Source organism: Cricetulus griseus, chromosome 8 (assembly GCF_003668045.3).
Source record: "Cricetulus griseus strain 17A/GY chromosome 8, alternate assembly CriGri-PICRH-1.0, whole genome shotgun sequence".
Classification (NCBI taxonomy): Eukaryota; Metazoa; Chordata; class Mammalia; order Rodentia; family Cricetidae; genus Cricetulus; species Cricetulus griseus.
The window spans coordinates 53,348,719-53,365,482 of NC_048601.1; the positions used below are offsets into that span (position 1 = coordinate 53,348,719).

The following is a 16,764-nucleotide window of genomic DNA, read 5'->3' on the forward strand; positions in this document are numbered from 1 at the left end:
ATAGCATCAGAGCTTTCAGGCTGGGGCCCTGTTTCTGGAAACTTCAGAGCTTCTCATCTCTCCGTTTGCTCTCATTATCGGCTCTTATAAGTCTGTGCTAGCCTAGTTTTAAGTGCAGCACAGCCTCTCAGCTGACTCAAGAAAGGAGCTGGAAAGCCAATTTATGTATCTAGAAAGGGGGTGTGGCAAGGCTACTGGCACCAATCAGAAGCAAGCTTCATGCAAATGAGCTGTGCTTGCACCAACCATAGCACAGTCCTTCATTCTGAGCCCACCAGGGGAAGAAGACTCCTCTCTGGTATGAGTGGAAATGGTGACAGGGTCATCTAGAGTTCAGAGAGGCTGGTGATGGGCAGAAAGTCTCTTGCAAGGTGTTTGAAACCACGGTGTGGTGGGACGGTGCCTCGGAAGCCAGCATCATGCTTTTGCAACCAGCAGCTGATCACAGTGCAGTTCCCCTAAGGCATCCAGGAGGGTTCAAAGCAGCCAGGTGCCATGAGGGCAACTGGCAACTGTAGGGCTGGCAGTACATCACTTAAGGCAGCCTGACACCAGGGAAAGGTGTGACAACCGCCAATTGGGGAGTCAAATCACTCCAGCCCCCAGAAACTCAGTTACTTAAAAGAAAACAAACACGAACAAGGGTTGCTTATCATTAACATTAAAAACAATTTACTAGTATTTCACAGCACTCTGCTTTTCACCCCACGACCTTGGGGGAAGATTTGGGTCATTTTACCTGTTTCATAACCTCCCCTAATACAAATAATTGCAGTGCTGTAGGACTAGGTCTCCTTCTGCCTTCTCAGCACATAGAACAGGACAAAGACCGAAGGCACTGAGGACAGAGAGGGCATAGTGCAGGCCACACCACTTTCATCCTCTCCTGGTCCCACAGTTCCCTAGCCTCACTCTGCTGAGATATAGGCTTGCACCCCACTTACCAGTGGCCGTCATACGACCAGGGACTTTCTCACCAACATGCTGTGCAAGGTCCAGCTGCAATGTGGAGCAGCAGAAACCCACCCAAAATGACATCGTCGAGAGGTTGCATGAGGGAGACCGCAATAGCCGTACACCCTCTCTGTCTTGCTGTGCATCACCTCAGCCTTTCCTGCAGTGCAGGGTGAGCATGCAGGCATCGGGCAAGGAGCCCAGGAGCCCATACTGACTTATAACCACCACCACCACCACCCCGCTCCTTGCCCCAAGATGGCTCACAGCTCAGCTGGCTTTACAACCAGGAAGAGGATGCTCATCCATCATGGGCCACAAAGACACACGTGGACATGGTTTCTTCCTCTCCTCAGTATCACCAACACGACCACAAAATAGAGCTCCTTTGTCCCACCAGTGTCCCTTGTATCTGTGGCTGCATTGACTGTTTAGTATGAAGAGAAATTACACTAACACAGCTGGAAATCAATGTCTCATTTCCCCAGGGCCTGTTGATCCTCAGAAGGTATATGTAGTCACAGGCAAAGGGCAGAGGTCACAAGCTGGTCAGATGGGATGTCCATCTCTAATCAGCTGGTTTGGTCACACATGAATGCTCAGTGACTGCCAGCTCTCACTGGACAGAACAGATTAGCGGGCCTACCCCAAGCCAACCTCCACATTCTGAGACTGACAGCTTCACACCATACGGTATAGAAATCTCTCTGCTGGAAACCTACCTGCCGGCTGTCTCCAGATCTCCAAGGAGCTCCTGGAAAACTCTGGCCCAGTCAGCACCCAGCTATTTTAGTGGGGTCAATAGGAAAGGGCCACTTCTAGAAGGTTCTCACCTTACGCTGTGCACGGGTGAACCAGGAAGGTCTTCCTACTGTGCACCTTACACCAGCTGAGGTGGCTAACCCTTGTCAGACCAGGCCAGAACTCCCTGGGATCAATCCCTACAAAGCTCACAGCTTCCCTTTGTTGTCTGCTCCCAGTGATCCTAGAGCCCAACCTGTAGAAGACCTGTGCTGGAATCCAAACCTGAGAGTAGAACCCGACTGCAGAAACCCCAGTCATCCGGGGATGTTGGGTAGGCAGAGGAAGTGGCCTAAGTCCATGCCCTGCCTGGAAAAGATTCCTAAGATGTCAAAGTCAGCAGGCAGGGAGGAAACAGGCCAGTCACCTTCCTGGGGCGGGGGTGGGGGGGCGATAGAATTGATGAGTGCCTTAGCACACAGGAAGCACCCAGCAAGGGTATCAAATTGCAGTGAGTAGCTGGCACGAGACACTGCCCACAGGAGGCCCCAGAACATGGCTGAAGAGAGGAAGGTCCACACAGGGACCTGGAAGGGGCATAGCCCCAGAATCACCCCCATGTCCCCGGCCAGTGGAGGAAGACAGGGCCAAAGAATGGTTGAGTTCTTTTTTTTTTCTCTTTTTATTGGCAAAGTAAATATATTTTTTTATGAAGGACCAAAGAAAATATACATAATTGTAACATATGTACACCGACTTTATAGAATTTTTTAATTTCAAATTTACACAAATGTCAATGTGTTATTAAAAGATATTTTATGTAGATGCGTACCTATGTACAGTTTATTTACATACATTCATAGGATGTGAAATAGACCTGTCAAAACAAGCTAGTCCAATTGGTACTAATTTCTAGACCTGATGCGGAATGCAAATCTAAGTCAGACTGGGAGGCGCTAGCTAGTTGCTTTGCATCCGCCAGGCCTGCTGCTATCTGCTCCCATCACACCTGGAGGCTGATGTATGGAGGAGGGTGAGTGAGCCAGGCTGAGTACAGATGGGTGTGGCTCCATTTGCCCTGCATTTAAGCACATGCATCATGGCCGAGAGTGAGGGTGGCCACCCTCCTGGACCCTCAAAGGCCTATTGCATATGGTGGTCCTCAGGCCACAGTGCAGCCCTACACTTCTGACCTACTTCCTTTTCCCAGTATGGCTCCCTCTGGAAACTATTTCGACACAGCCAAAACACTTCTTCCTCAGCAATAATGTTGGCTTTGGCCCAGGAAGGGAGCCCAAAGGGAGAAGGGCAAGGGCCCCCACAAACAATCCTTCCAGCTGGCAGGAAGGCACAAAGGCACAAGGGCACAGGCCTGCCTGGGCCACCGGGGAACCAGCCCCCAGGGACCTTGGGGACTCTAGGTCCTCCCTGGAAAGGCAGCCATGGCGGCTCTGGGTCACACCTCCTAAGATTCAGAAGGGGGCTGGTAATATTGTCACATCCTTCTGAAGGAGGCAATAAGTTATTGCATCTAAAAACAAAGCATGGGGCTGGGGAGCACAGGGTGGCCACTGCACTCAGTTGATGGCGCGTACTGCACGGCTGCTCCGTGGGAAGCGATGCACCTTGATGTGTTTGGAGAGGTGGTCACTCCGAGCGAACTTCTTCTCACACACGGGACACTGGTACGGCTTCACACCCGAGTGAGATCGCCGGTGCCGTGACAACTCATCTGAGCGGGAAAACCTGTGGGACACGGTGGTCAGCCAGGCCAGTGTGGTCACTGCCACCATGAGTGACCTCAAAGCTAGGGCCACAGCCTCCTCTGCCAGGTGGAGGTGTGGGTGGGGGAGCAGTGGGCCAGGCTAAGCAAGGCTGGATCTTAAGCAATTAGACCACCTCTGTAGCCACCCTATGAGTTCCTGGCAATCCCCAGTGCCCCTGAGACCCCCAGAGGGCAAGAGTCAAGGACAACAAGGCACACAGGTTTGCTCTCCTGGCCAGGGTCTGCTTCCCACAGTAGCTAGCTACTGTTCTGCATGGGAAGGGACCTAAGGCTGCTAGCCAGCTGGGACTCACTCCCCCACACAGTAACTCAGTTGCCAAGTCCCTGGGCACCGGATTACTCCTATACTGGCAACAGTAGGTCAGCAGTGTTTGATCCACTGGCCTCACCTTCCCCTGGAGGAGGGGACCACAGGGGCCCTCCCTGAAGGGCCCAGGAAGACCAGACTCATTCAGAGCACAGGAGTGCCTGGCTCCCCTGATTCTGCTGCAACACAGAGGAAGGACCTCAGACTTGTGCCTGTCTGGTTCTGGCATTCTGCAGATCTGGACACGGGACCTTCTGAGATGCCTTCAAATATGCCTGCATGGTATGTCTACACATTTAAATGGCTTCTTTCTCAGTCACTGCAGGCCTGTGAACAGACATCCACAGGACAGGCAAGAGCCAGAGCCAGACCAAGATGCCCAAGCTGCTTTCCAATGGCTTCTGGGACCTAAGATTCTCCATTTGGCTACCCCACCACTACATAGCCCATCTATTCAGACTTTATCTTTCTTGCCACAAGACATTTGCACACCCCACCCTCTCCTCTCCTTGTTCTCATCTGCTCATCCCTCATCGTTTAGCCCAAATGTCACCTCCTCAGGGGCCTGCTGTCCGCTGAAGGGCTTCACAGCACTGCCCACCATGTTAGCTTTCCCTTTGTGAGTGCCAGGGAACCAAAGCTTGGACATGCTAGGCAAGTCCTCCACCACTGAGCTACACCTTCAGCCCACGACATTTTAAAATTAGCTTCAACATCTTGCTGTTGCTCAGCTGTCCCTGTTCTCTGTGCCCAGAAGGTACATTTAAGTGGGGGGGGGGGGCTCAGCAGACACCTAGGATGAGAAAAGATTGTCACACACTGACCACTGCATATACTCCCAGGAACTGCATATACACACAGGGGCCCCAGGCCTGACACCCCATTTCTAGAGAGGAGCCACTTGATGAGGCAGATTAGGTGGACAGCAGAGCCATCACTCTCAGTTGCTAGGGCTGTGGCCATCTCGGCTCAGATTCTGTAGTGGGCCATCCTGACCTCAGCCAGAGAAACAAGAGTAATAATGGCATCAACAGGCAGGGCTCATGACACCAAGGACTTCAATCTCTTGTGCTTCAGACAGTGCAGGACTTGCTCAAGGCAGGTACAGCTACTGTGCAAGCTGCTGCCCTGAAACCGTGTCCCAGGGGACCTGGGACAGGGATGTCTCTCAGAGGACCATCCAGCTAGAGGAACTCACAGTGATGTGAACGGAGACAGAACACCTGAGGCTGGGACAAGGCCACCTCCCCTGGCCTGTCTGCTCTTGCCTCTCAGCTATCTCTTCATGGCTTGGTAGTGCCATAGCCATGTGCCCTCAGCAGGCATTGGGCACAGAGCTTCACAAGGAAGAATAGGTTTGACAGTCCCTATCCCATTGGTCCTGAGCATCCTGGGCCTCAGTTTCCCCCCTCACTTCCTGCCTGCCTTCCAGGGAACAGGTTATATGTCATCCAGAGAGGGACAGGCAGCTGAGGGGCAGCCATGCCAGGGAACAAGCTGTCTTCATTCCAGAGCCCCTCTCTGCTGCCACAGCCTTTGGTACATTACAGGGCTGTCCTTGTACTGGAGCTGACCCCTGCCTCACTGGGTCACATCCTCTGACAACAGCCAAAGGAGAAGCCTGGGGAAGCTATGGAGCAAGAGATAAAGGATTTCAGCTGGACAGGGCACAGCCTTGGGATTGGTCTGGGCAGGTTGCCCAGCCCTCTTAAACCTCAGTTTCCCTACCTCAGGACAGCTACAATGACAGACCTATCTCAGGGGACCATGACAATGGGGCCTCAGATGTGGCAACTGTTTAAGAATTGTGAGCTCCCATTGAACACAGGGAGTAGAGCACAGGACTTTCCAGTACGTGGCAAAGGCCTGGTGCCTGGCATCTGTGGGGCAAGCTCATAACTCTAGCTGTTGGGTCACAGGGCAAAAGATGCACAGGGGCCATCAGGAATGCCAGCATGAGAACTGCATGAGACAGCAGTTGCCATCTGCCAGCAAGCCACTGTCAATAGTCAAATCTCAGAAGCTACAGCCCTCAGGCTGTATGTGCAGTGTATAACCTTCAGATCATACTTGGGGCATCTGCCAACCGTAAGACCAGAGGACATACATGTCCCTGCCTATGGGCAGCAGTGATGAGGGCTAAGAGAGCTGGCCTGAAACCAGACCACAAAGTTTGAATCCTGTACCCACTACCTCCTACAACACTCAGTGGTTTTGGAATCTATTGTCCTCCTCTAGGACTCCCATGTCCACCATGGATACCGGCAGTACATGACACACAGGCTGCTGACAGCTATTAATATTCACTTTAGCTGTGGCCCAGTGAGATTCTTTCTGGAAGGAGCGGCTTGGCCACTCTGGAACAGGATGTTCCACTGCAGGGAACAAAGGAGGCCTGTGTCTGCAAGTGAGGAGAGGAAACTTCTAGGAAGGCGGCAAACAGCCACTTCCCAGATGGTTACACCAGAATAGGCAGACTGGTTTTAGTCCTTCCTGCATGCAAAACCATGTCCCCACAGGGAGAAACAGGGAGTCCTGGGTGCACAAAAGCAGAAGGCAGTGGGTTTTGGACTGGGACAGGTGCCACCTTGGCTGTGGGGCAGTCCCCTAGGCTGAGGAGAAGTGGGGGCATGGGCAAGGGCTTGGGCAGGGTTAGGGACTCAGGGCCCAATGCCAGCATTAGAGCCAGATGGGAAGTATACAGCATGCTGGACCAGCCAGGTCCAGCTGCAGGTGGAGGAGAGGCCTCTCCTCACTACAGGCTCTCCCCTGGGAGTGTGCAAGAGTGTGCAAAAGCACTCTTAGTCTAGGGTGGGTGAGGGAGCAAACATCTGTTAAATTCCTGACTCTTTTTTTTTTTTTTTCTTGAGACAGGGCTTCTCTGTGTAGCCCTGACTGTCCTGGAACTTACTCTGTAGACAAGGCTGGCCTCAAACTCAGAGATCCTCCTGACTCGGCCTCCCAAGTGCTGGACAAACCTGCAAGTTTTAAGTTGTATGACCACGGAGAATGTGCTTCCCAGCTCTGTGGCTCGATTTCCTCCTCTGGACCCACTTCTTAGTCTAGTTTTAAGAGTTAAAGGAACTAACATGCAGCATGCTCAGAACAGGGCCTCCTCAGGGCAGTTACCACCATGCTTGCTGCTGTTCTCTCCTTTCCCACAGCCAAGAGCACAATAGAAAAAGCACAGCCTAGGGGCTGAGGATGTGGTCCATTTGGTAAAGTGCTTGCTGTGCAAACAGGAGGACCCAAGTTCAAATCCCCGGCACTCACATAAAAACTGGACATAACAGTCTGTGCCTGTAATATCAGGACTGGTAGGATAGAGACAGGCTGGAGCTCACTGGCCAGCCAGCTTAGACAATCTATGTGCTCTAGGTTCAGCGAGAGACCCTGGCTCAAAAAGTAAGGTGGAGAACTACTGAGGAAAATATATGACAAACACCTCTGGCCTTCATGTGCATGTGAACATAGGAGTACTCACTCTCTCTCTCTCTCTCTCTCTCTCTCTCTCTCTCTCTCTCTCTCTCTCTCTCTCTCTCTCTCTCCCTCCCTCCCTCCCTCCCTTATGCAAAAGTACAGCATATACTATGGTCACTTTCAAATCTTGCTGTACTGCTGGAGAATCAGAGTGGGGTGTGGCACCCATGGGGACACACCCCAGCCCTCAAACCACACACACTAGATGCATCCTTGTGACAGCTGGTTGTCCTGTACCTCAATTTCCCTCTGTAGAATGGGGTTACTGCATATGCTTGAAGAGCAGTTGTGAGGACTCAACAAGTTAATGAGTGTACTGGGGTTCACAGCCAAGGCTGGGCCACCACAAGCATCCCTGGGCCCATGGGGATAGTGAGGGAGACAGAGGGGATGGTGGCATGGCTTATCTTGCTAGAGAAGGGGTAAAGGCCAGAGAGCACACTGGGCAAGCTGTGAGCCACAGCAAGGAGGCTGGACTGGAATTCAAACACTCCAAAGTGTTCTTTGCATCTGAAGGCCAGATAAGTTTCAGGGAGAATGAGCTCCTGCTGAAGGGCATACCCAAGTGACAGGGTTGGTGGGGACTCTCCGAAGCTTGTAATCATCCCAGCACATAGTGATCCCTAAGTGTGACATGTTACTACCACCATCTTCATTGTCATCACATCCCATTCTGTCCCCAGATCCAGAGTGTGTGTGGCTTCACCCTCCCACCTAACTGCCACCCCATTGCTCCTGGGTGGAAGACTGGCCATACACAGGGAACATGTAAACCTTCTAGGCACAATCCCTAGGCTTCTGATCACCAAGAATATCCCGGGGATCTCACACACTAACACTGCCAGCCCTTTCCTGAAGCAGATACAGCGCAGGGACCTTGACATGGACACCATGTCCCTAGTCTTGCTGAGTGGGCTCTGCCTAGACAGTGAGGCCAGTGCAAGGCTCAGGGTCAGAGCCGAGGCCCTTCCATGGACCTCATGCTTCCTGGAGTGACACTATGGTGGGCAATGGCCTGCCTTCTAGCCCTCATCCTTGACCACATCTTACAGCCTGAAGTCCCTGCCTCTGGAGATGCCACTCAAATGGGCAGCATCAGTTGGGGTAGGCAGGTAGCATTTTTCTGGGTCAGGACTGTTGGATGAAGGCTATTCAGTGACTTGCCCATGAGCAGTCCCGTAAGTGCAAAACTTGCCAGTGGCCCAGGCAGGACACCTTTGAGGTTCTTCTTCATAGTCTGACTGTGGGAAACTGACAGTTCACTCCATGAAAAGAAGATACAGTGAGACCCCACATTAGCTCTGGGCTCCAGGGAACAAAAAGGGCCAGACATGAAGTTGCCAGTTGATAGCAACCCCAGGTCGGGCTCAAGGCCCCTGTCCCACTGCCTCTTCCAAACAGGGCCCATTGTTCTCTTCTTCCTCAGTAAACAGCCCCCATCAGGTCTCTGTCTAGGCTCCTCCTTTTGCCTTACAACCTACTCACTTACTACCCCTCTCACAAAAACATGTGGCTCAGAGAGGTTGAGACAGCAGATCTAGGGAGCCCAGAATCTGAACAGGTATGAGACGATAGTGACCCCTCTCAGGAAGGGCCTCTACAACCCCAAGACACTAACTAAGAAAGTTCCTTTTCTGGCTCATGTGGTGCTGGAAGGAAGTACTGCCACTGTCATCTACCCCATGCTCAGTCTCAGAGGGCAAGCACCTGCCCTGGAGCCAGTACCATTACCTCAGGACCAAAAACCATCTCAGAACTCCACCTCTGTGACTACTCCTGTATGCTACCCCACACCAGGTACAAGACACATATGTCACAGAATACACAGGCAGGTGTGCCCATATAGCACAGGCATTCTTTCAGGAGGTCTAGCTCTGTCTGCCCTGTGCACACAGATGAGCCTCACCTGACACACATGCACATGACAGACAAGATGGGCTGGTGATGCTGCCACACTCTCTATCTGCCAAGGCCAGAGCATCCTCCACTTGGCTGTAGCACCCTGAGCATGTGTGCTTGTACAGGCCACCAGCCTCCTGAAAACAACGAGCAGCATCCAGGGCCCTAGACAAGGTGACACCAGGATTCCATGGTCCCTGGCATCACATCTGGGCAGTCTGGATGAGGCTCTTTGCCCTGGAGAGCAGGGCACCCTGTTATATGGAGCAGAAGGCTAAATAATTCTGCCACCTTTGACCCCATATGCTAGCCATTTGTCCTTCCTTTGGGCTGCTCTCTATGGCTTCCCAAACACACCTCCAGGTTCCCAGAGAAGAAACAAGGCAACGCTCAGCCCACACTTGGGAGCAAAGATCATCCCCTGGCTGGAGGGAAGTACAACTTTCTAGTTCAAGTCTAGGGACTCACATTCCACTCACAGAGTCTTGGCCAGTCAGTCTTCATGTACCTGACCAGAAATGTCATGGGTGTAACCAGAAATGTCATGGGTATAATGGTGGTACTTACCCCAAGGATGCTGTGAGGCCTCAATGGGCGTCTGGCCTATAGCCTGCGTGCCACCACACTCAGCTGCTCCCTAGCTGAATGCCCTTCCATTGCAGCCCAGCCCTTCATCTTCCATCCCAGCCTGAGAGACCCCCATGGAGCATAAGCCCAAGCAAGACTTACCTGGTCTTTAAAGAAACCAGAAACCAGGTGGCTTCCGGCTTTAGTCAATGAGTGGGACAAGGAAGTCCCCAGCGACTGTGCCAGCTCTGCCCCTGCCCCTTGTCCACCCCTTGTTCCTTTCCTAATCCACCTGATCTAATGGAGAAAGGGGCCTTGGCGACACGCCCAAGCCAGCAGAGATGCGCCTACTAGCTTGCCGCCTAGCCTGTCCGTGAATACTGACCTCCAGCCGCAGCCCGGCCAGGTGCAGGCAAAGGGCTTCTCGCCTGTATGCCGGCGCAGGTGGGCCTTGAGGTGGCTGCTCTTGGTGTACATCTTGCTGCAGCCAGGGAAAGTGCATTTGTGCATTTTGAGAAGTTCAGCTGCTGGGTTCTTGGGGAACTTCTGGCCCACAAGGAGACCAGCAGGGCCGGGCCCTAAGGATCCCGAACCAATAGGTTTGGCGGCAATGGGCACAGGCGCGATGCGCACAAACTTGGAGGGCAGGTTCAAGTTGGAGGATGGTACCACTTGAGGCAGGAGTGCAAAGGTCTGCCCCTGGATGTTGACCAGGAGCTGGGTGACCTTGACGCTCTCTGGAGCCTGCCCTGGGGAGGCTGGCCCTGCACCTGCTTCCTGCTTCACAGCAACAGGCTGGATCTGCAGCAGCACCGGCATGGGGCCATCACGTGCTGGCCCCTCACCAGCACTTTGGGCACCCCCACTGGTGCCACCTGGTGGTGGGGTACAGCGCTCTCTCTCATCAGACTCTGGATGGAGGTGGCTCCGATGTGAGCCAGCTGAGAGCTGGCCACAGGCCTCCAAGTCCCTGCTGCTGCTCTCTGGAGTCTCCTTAACCTCAGCCTCCATGTTCTCTTCCAAGAATTCTTCAATCTCTTCCAGGGTAGGCTGGAAGGGCCTGGAGACATCATCAGGGTCCCCTGACAGGAATTCAGGGAAGCAGAAATGTTCCCCCTTCACAGGCACAGAGGCTCTCCTCCACGATCCCCAGGTCACAGGGCCACTGCTATCTCCGACACCTCCACTGCCACCTCCACTGCCCAGTGTGGCCTGGGACAGGAGGAAATCCAAGATGCTGTCCTGGGCCTCAGGGCCTGGACCTGCGCTGTAGCAGGAACAGAAGGCTTGCGAGTCAGGGCTGGCACAAGAGCAGGGACTGGAGGCATCGCTGTCATCCTCAGAGATGGGAGAGGGTAACATGTGGTATGGCCGCCGGCTGGCCAGCCTATCACCCAGATACCCCACTGGGCATTTTGGTGACGAGAAGGTCTCGTCCACTGGAAGCAAGTGGTCCACCATGCTGGCTTGGCCCAGCCTGTGGAGGCTGCAGAGGGAACAAAGGACGTCTGGTTAGAAGGACTGCATGCTCACCAGCGCCTTGCATCCCCCACAGTCCACTGCCTGCCCAAGGTCTCCTGTGGCCAAATGTCCAGACCCTGCTTCCATCCCCAGGGAGAATGGGGCCGGAGAGTGTGTTTTCAGAAATTGCATCACCCTGTTTGCAAAAGAGCCCTCTCCAGGCCCGTTGCACAACCCAGGGCACTTCTGGTTTCAAACATTTTCCAGAATCATCCTGGAAAAGAATAAGACAAGGAGTGCTCTTGTCTGTGAACAGCTGAGTCTAAGGGGAGGGGAGGAGAGGCCAGGGCGGGGAGGCCCTGCAAGCAGCAGGACCCTAAACTCTGCTCCCTACCTGGAGTCAGAGAGGGAGTGGGAAGGACAACGGCCATTTGCACTCTGAGCCCATGCTCCTGGGGCTTCTGTAGGGTTGCCAGATTGAGCAAATAAAAACACAGACTGCTTGTTAGATGTTCACTTCAGATTTTCAAAAACGAACTTCTGTGAATGCAAGCACAGTGTTCCCAGAATTGGATGGGACGCACGTTTATCTGAGCTGCCTGTGCCGTGGCTTGGTCGCTATAGTTTGGAAGGAAAAAAGGGTTAAAGGCCATTAAGTGCCTGCCTGCCTGCCTTCATGGTGTTTCCTCATGAATACCAGTTTAGTCCCCAGACTGTCCAGAGCCACCTCTCTCCTCCACGACTAGGAGAGGTAACACTTATTTGAGTAAAGCACTTCTTCCATGGCGCCTAACACTTTCCTGCCATGAATGACAAGGTCCAGCCCCTGGTGGCCATGAGGTCTGAGAGCCCAGCCCCTGGGACCTCACAACCTTTGGGCAGGATGTTCCCAATGTGTGGGAACAGAGCCTCCTGTCCTGCCCCCCACCCCAGCTCTCCTGTCTGGGACACTCACCAACTAGGGGAAGCTCAGCAGATGCCCGTGTCCCCTCTTGGCAGCACACTCTGGCGTGTCCGTATCCCCAGCACTCAGCACCACATCAGGTACCCAAGAAGGGCTCCGAGAATGTGGGTAGACAGAAGAGGGGAAAGCTGTGTCCTCTGAAGCTGAGGCCCATGCTAGGTCTGCTGTCCAAGGAGAGTCAATAGTATCTGGCTGTGATGGGGCCACCTCTCTGGACCTTTGTCCCCACCCAGTGTCTATACTGGCTGTGATTATCAAGACTGGCAAAGGGGAAAGCTCAGAGCTGCAGAGTACAGGCCCAGCCCCTGTCCGTCTGTCTCCAGGTCCACTCCCAGCAGCCTCCTGTGCCTCAGTTTCCCCAACTGTTCTATGTATGTTTCGATGCTAAGTTTTTTTCTTGCTCTAGGGAATAGAGGCAAGATCTGAGCCCAAGGGTAATTTTGCCAGGCGGCCATCTGGGTTTGAACACTCAGCTGAGGATTTAAAATTGGTAGTGTGTTTTAAAGTATACACTCTTTACGAAAGCAGGTGCTGGGGAGGAGTAATGTGAAGGGCAAAGGGACCGGGCACACACTTTGTCTGCAGCTATCAGCTGTGTGACCTCAGGCAAGTGACACAAGTTCTCTGTGTGCACATCTGGGTGCTGCCGGTGTGAGTGGCTGGCTCCTAGCTGTGTGAGTGCACACCCAAACAGCTCATGTATACCGAACATGTATTTGGGTCTGAACAGTCAAGCAAATGCAGGGCACATGCTGTCCCAGGACCTAGAACAGAGTCACCTAAAGTCTCCTGAATGAAATATGGCCACAGCTGGGCACACCACAACACTGAGCGATAACACTGTTCTAAGTGTGATGATGGTCTCCAGGCTTCACTTTAAAAGGATAGAAACCAAGGTCTACTATGAAAACAAACGGTGGTACTGGGTGGGCATAGTGGCTCATGCTTGTACTCTCAGCACTCAGGAGGCAGGCCAGGTGATCACGAGTTCAAGGGCAGCTACCTGAGATCCTGCTGAAACACAGAAGGAGTTTTTTGGGGGGGGGGCGTAGGTACAAAAGGACGATGGCAAAATGGAACTGCATGGAAGAATCTCCCTTACCCATAAAAATGCTTCTGATTCTTCCAGGGCCCAGAGCACCAGAACCCTGCCCACCTACATGGTGCCTCTCCAAGTGCCTCAGGCCTTGCTCATCTGCACTAACAGAGAGCTGGGCCATGGCACCAACCCCCCACACCCCACGTGGAAGTCCTGGCTCTCCTAGCATCCCAGGTGGAAGCTCATTATTTAGATCTCAACTCAGAAGTCACTTTCCCTTGGACAAATTACCTAGGATTATATTCTTCACAGCAGGCACCACTGCGAGACCTGTCTATACTTTGCTTCCCCACTTGAGAACAAGCAGTTCTGACTCTTCAGTACAGGTCTAGATCTAGAGTCAAATACAGCCCTAGTCTTTGCTGAATGATTACACAATGATCCGGAATGGGGTGGTCCCTGCCAGTTAACAGGATCTTAAAACAGAACTGAGCAACATCGGGACACTGAGGCACTGAGGATCCAGGGCTGAAAGCCTGAGTGCCAGCGTTCAAGCCGGTCCCTGAAAAACAGCAGCACGTGGCGCAGCCAGAGGCGCAGGCTGCGTGCAGGGGGAGGGGGCACCCGGTTCTGGGCACGGTCCCGGGCCGGCCGCTGGACTCCGCCCCCTCTCTTAGCCGGCCAGGCCTGCTGTTTATCCTCCCGGGGACACAGCGGCTGTAGGAACAACATGTAATTGATAACAAGCCGAGAGCCGGCCAAGGGCTAGCCATTGGGTCAGCGTGCAAATCACGGGGGTGGCGAATGGGGGCCGCTCTTCAAAATAAGAGTCTCCTCGCTGAGCAGTCCGAAGGCCCCAAAGTTACTGCCATTCTCGCACCTGTAGGGCGGTGGGGGCGCCCCACATTGGGGGGGGGGCATCTGAAGGACTCAATCAAACATTTGGGATTTCACCTTCACATACCGTGGGAGAATGCAGCCCCTGTACCCTGCTGGTGAGAGGGTTTCCAAGAGGGGTGGCCTGCTATGCTCCGCGGCTGCTACCCTCAGCCATCTCACGAGTAATGGTTGGTCAAAGGGGCCTGGGGACTGCGTGGGGAAACGGAGCATAAGCGCAGGAACGCTGCGGGTGCGCGCAAATGGGTGTGAGTTTGTGTCGTGTGACTGCGTGTGCGGGGCGCAGTGCAGCCGTGCGGGTGTCCGCCAGGTGCTCGCGCGTGGGTGCCCACCCGTGGGTGTCAAGTACGTGGGAAGGAGGTGGGCCAGAGTCCTGCGCACAGCTTCGGAGAACACCTTATCCTCCGCCCAGTCCCCCCCCTCCGCGTCTCCTCTTAGGCCGCCGCTGCTATGACCGACAGTAACCTCTCCGCCCCTCGGTCGCCAGGCCCCGCCGAGCGCCGCCATATGGGAGCGCAGGTCCAGGAGCGCCACGGACGCGCGTGGGCTCCGCGGGCAGGAGCTGCGCACACGGGGTTCGCCCTCCGCGGGCCCCGCGCTCTCACACGGGGGCTCCCGCATTCCCCGGGCCCCCGCGCACGGCTGGAACAGCGAGCGCCTAGGGGACGACCCGCGATCCCCCGGGCGGACCCACGCGGCCGCGGTCCCCGGCGCGTCTCCCACCTGGACTCGGCGTCGCCTGGCGCGGCCTCGCGCTTGCGGCCCGGCTCCGTATGAGGCCGCGCGTCCAGCGCTCCTGGCCGCAGCCCGCGCTCCCTGCGGCCGAGCTGGGCGCTCGCCGCTCGCCCTCTCCGCGCTCTCCGCTGCTCTGACTCACGTGACGCGCGGGCGCCGCGAGGCTCGCAGGAGGCCTCGGCGCGCGCCCCATTGGCTAGCGCCGCGCGTCACGCGCCCGCCCCGCCCCGGCCTCCTCCCGCTGCCCACGCGCTCCCGGGCCTCTGCGTGGACTCGGTCCTCCGGTGCGCACGTGAGACGGGCCTAAGGACCCACGGAAAGCCCGCACAATCCTGAAGTGCAAGCCACGTGGGGCCTCAGGAGCGGAATTGTCCCCGCAGCCCCCTCCGCATCCTGATCAAGACCGGATGTAGCAGGGAGCCTGTCTAAAGGGACCGTTTGTAAAAATATATCTGGTCTTTTCTCCAGTGGTCATGGTTAACCACGGGAATGCGCGCTTGCTGCGCTGCCCTCGGCCTCTGCGACCGACTGTCCGCGGAGGCTTGTGATAGTGCAGGAGCCTCCCCAAAGACTGCAGAGTGCTCCCCATCTGCAGAGAGAGTTTTATATTTCAGTCCCAAGCCATCCTGGGCCGCTTTTGCACCGGCTTAATGAGGAAAGTGAAGCCCTAGAAAACACGTGAGGCGGAGGGTGCTGGGTACCCTGCTGTGCCCTTTAACCCACACTATGCCTGACTCCCTGGCCGCTGAGAGAGAGCATAGGCCTTCCTAGCCACACAGGGAGAGGACCAGGCAAAGCCAGATGTGTCTGCCTAGGGGGCTTCTTACCTAAGACATTGGGACAGACCTTCTTCGTAGCACTTCTTACCTGGTACTGGTAGGTGGCCAGTCGTTCCCCTGCTTCTCCCAGCGGTCCGTGCTGGGAGAATTTGTAGCCAGCGGATCTGGGCCCCCTTAATCAAGGATCTGAGGGCCCTCCAGGACAGTGTCCAGGACCCACCAGTTGAACTGAGTCTTAACCAGAGCGCTTGAGGGAGCCTGTACTTATCACAGGACGGTCATCAACTTTCTGATCTTAGACAAGGTACCCACTATGGCTGGGGCATTCTGCAGCCAGAGCTATCAAGCAGAGAAGGTGTAGTTGGTTAGTCTGTAAAGCTGATTGATCCCATCTTGTCAGCGCAGCGCATGGCAGGGTCAGGCTGGGCCAGCACACTTCTCCACAGTGCTGGGCTCTGCATTCTTCACACTCTGTCCAATGTCCCTCACCCCCTAGGGAGAAGTGCAGCCAAAGGTCAAAAACTCGACAGCAAAGGTGTAGCTGAGCAGCCTTGGCCCACAAGGAAGATGCCCCAGCTGTCCAGAAACCCATGACCAGCCTAAGGGCATTCTGCCTAATCCTGAGTCAGATTAGGCCCCTTGCTTCAGAACCTTCTGGAGGCTCCCAGCTCACAAAGTATATATAACCCAAGCTTTCTCAGTCTTCTTCAGTCTCTTTTGGGCCCCTTTCATTCCATCCTTGACCCCTTCTTCTTGCTCATGTTACTCCAACTGCATGGCCTCCAACTTACCAGGCACAATTCCAGGACTTTGCATAAACTCTAACCCCAACACTCAATGTAGCTCCCTCCTTCATGCATTATTGAAGTGATCCCTTCAAGGGGAGTCTGCATTTGCACACTTCCTTCCCCCTGTTTTCCTATTAAGTTTAACAGTTTCTGGATACTTACGATGTCCTATTTATTAAAAAAAAATAACTCACTTTATTCTGTGTGCTTGCCTCCTACAGAGAGTGTAAGCTGCATGGACAAAGGTTTCTATGTATTCAGAACCAGAGTTTGCATCCCCAGCACCATGTAAAAGCCTGTAATTTTAGGATATAAGGAACTGAGGCAGGATCCCTGGAGCAAGCTGGCTGCTGTATTAGCTGGAATT

The 16,764-nt window shown here is 54.4% G+C and overlaps 1 protein-coding gene across 1 annotated transcript; it reads right to left on the reverse strand.

Annotated features, from left to right (window-relative positions):
* Positions 1 to 3,251: 3,251 nt before the first annotated feature.
* Klf15 (Kruppel like factor 15) lies at positions 3,252 to 11,220 on the reverse strand. The gene is made up of 2 exons (XM_035448446.1): positions 10,120 to 11,220; positions 3,252 to 3,441 (listed from the first exon to the last, which is right to left on the reverse strand). The coding sequence occupies exons 1-2, from the start codon at positions 11,193 to 11,195 to the stop codon at positions 3,273 to 3,275; spliced, it is 1,245 nt and encodes a 414-aa protein (XP_035304337.1). The 5' UTR covers positions 11,196 to 11,220; the 3' UTR covers positions 3,252 to 3,272.
* Positions 11,221 to 16,764: the final 5,544 nt, after the last annotated feature.

Bases quoted from the DNA above. Each gene is read 5' to 3' on its own strand.
- Klf15 (XM_035448446.1), bottom strand. From the start codon at position 11,195: ATGGTGGACCACTTGCTTCCAGTGGACGAGACCTTCTCGTCACCAAAA. The intron at 3,442-10,119 runs GTCAGTATTCAC...CGTGTCCCACAG, and splicing joins TGGCCGGGCTGCGGCTGGAG to GTTTTCCCGCTCAGATGAGT.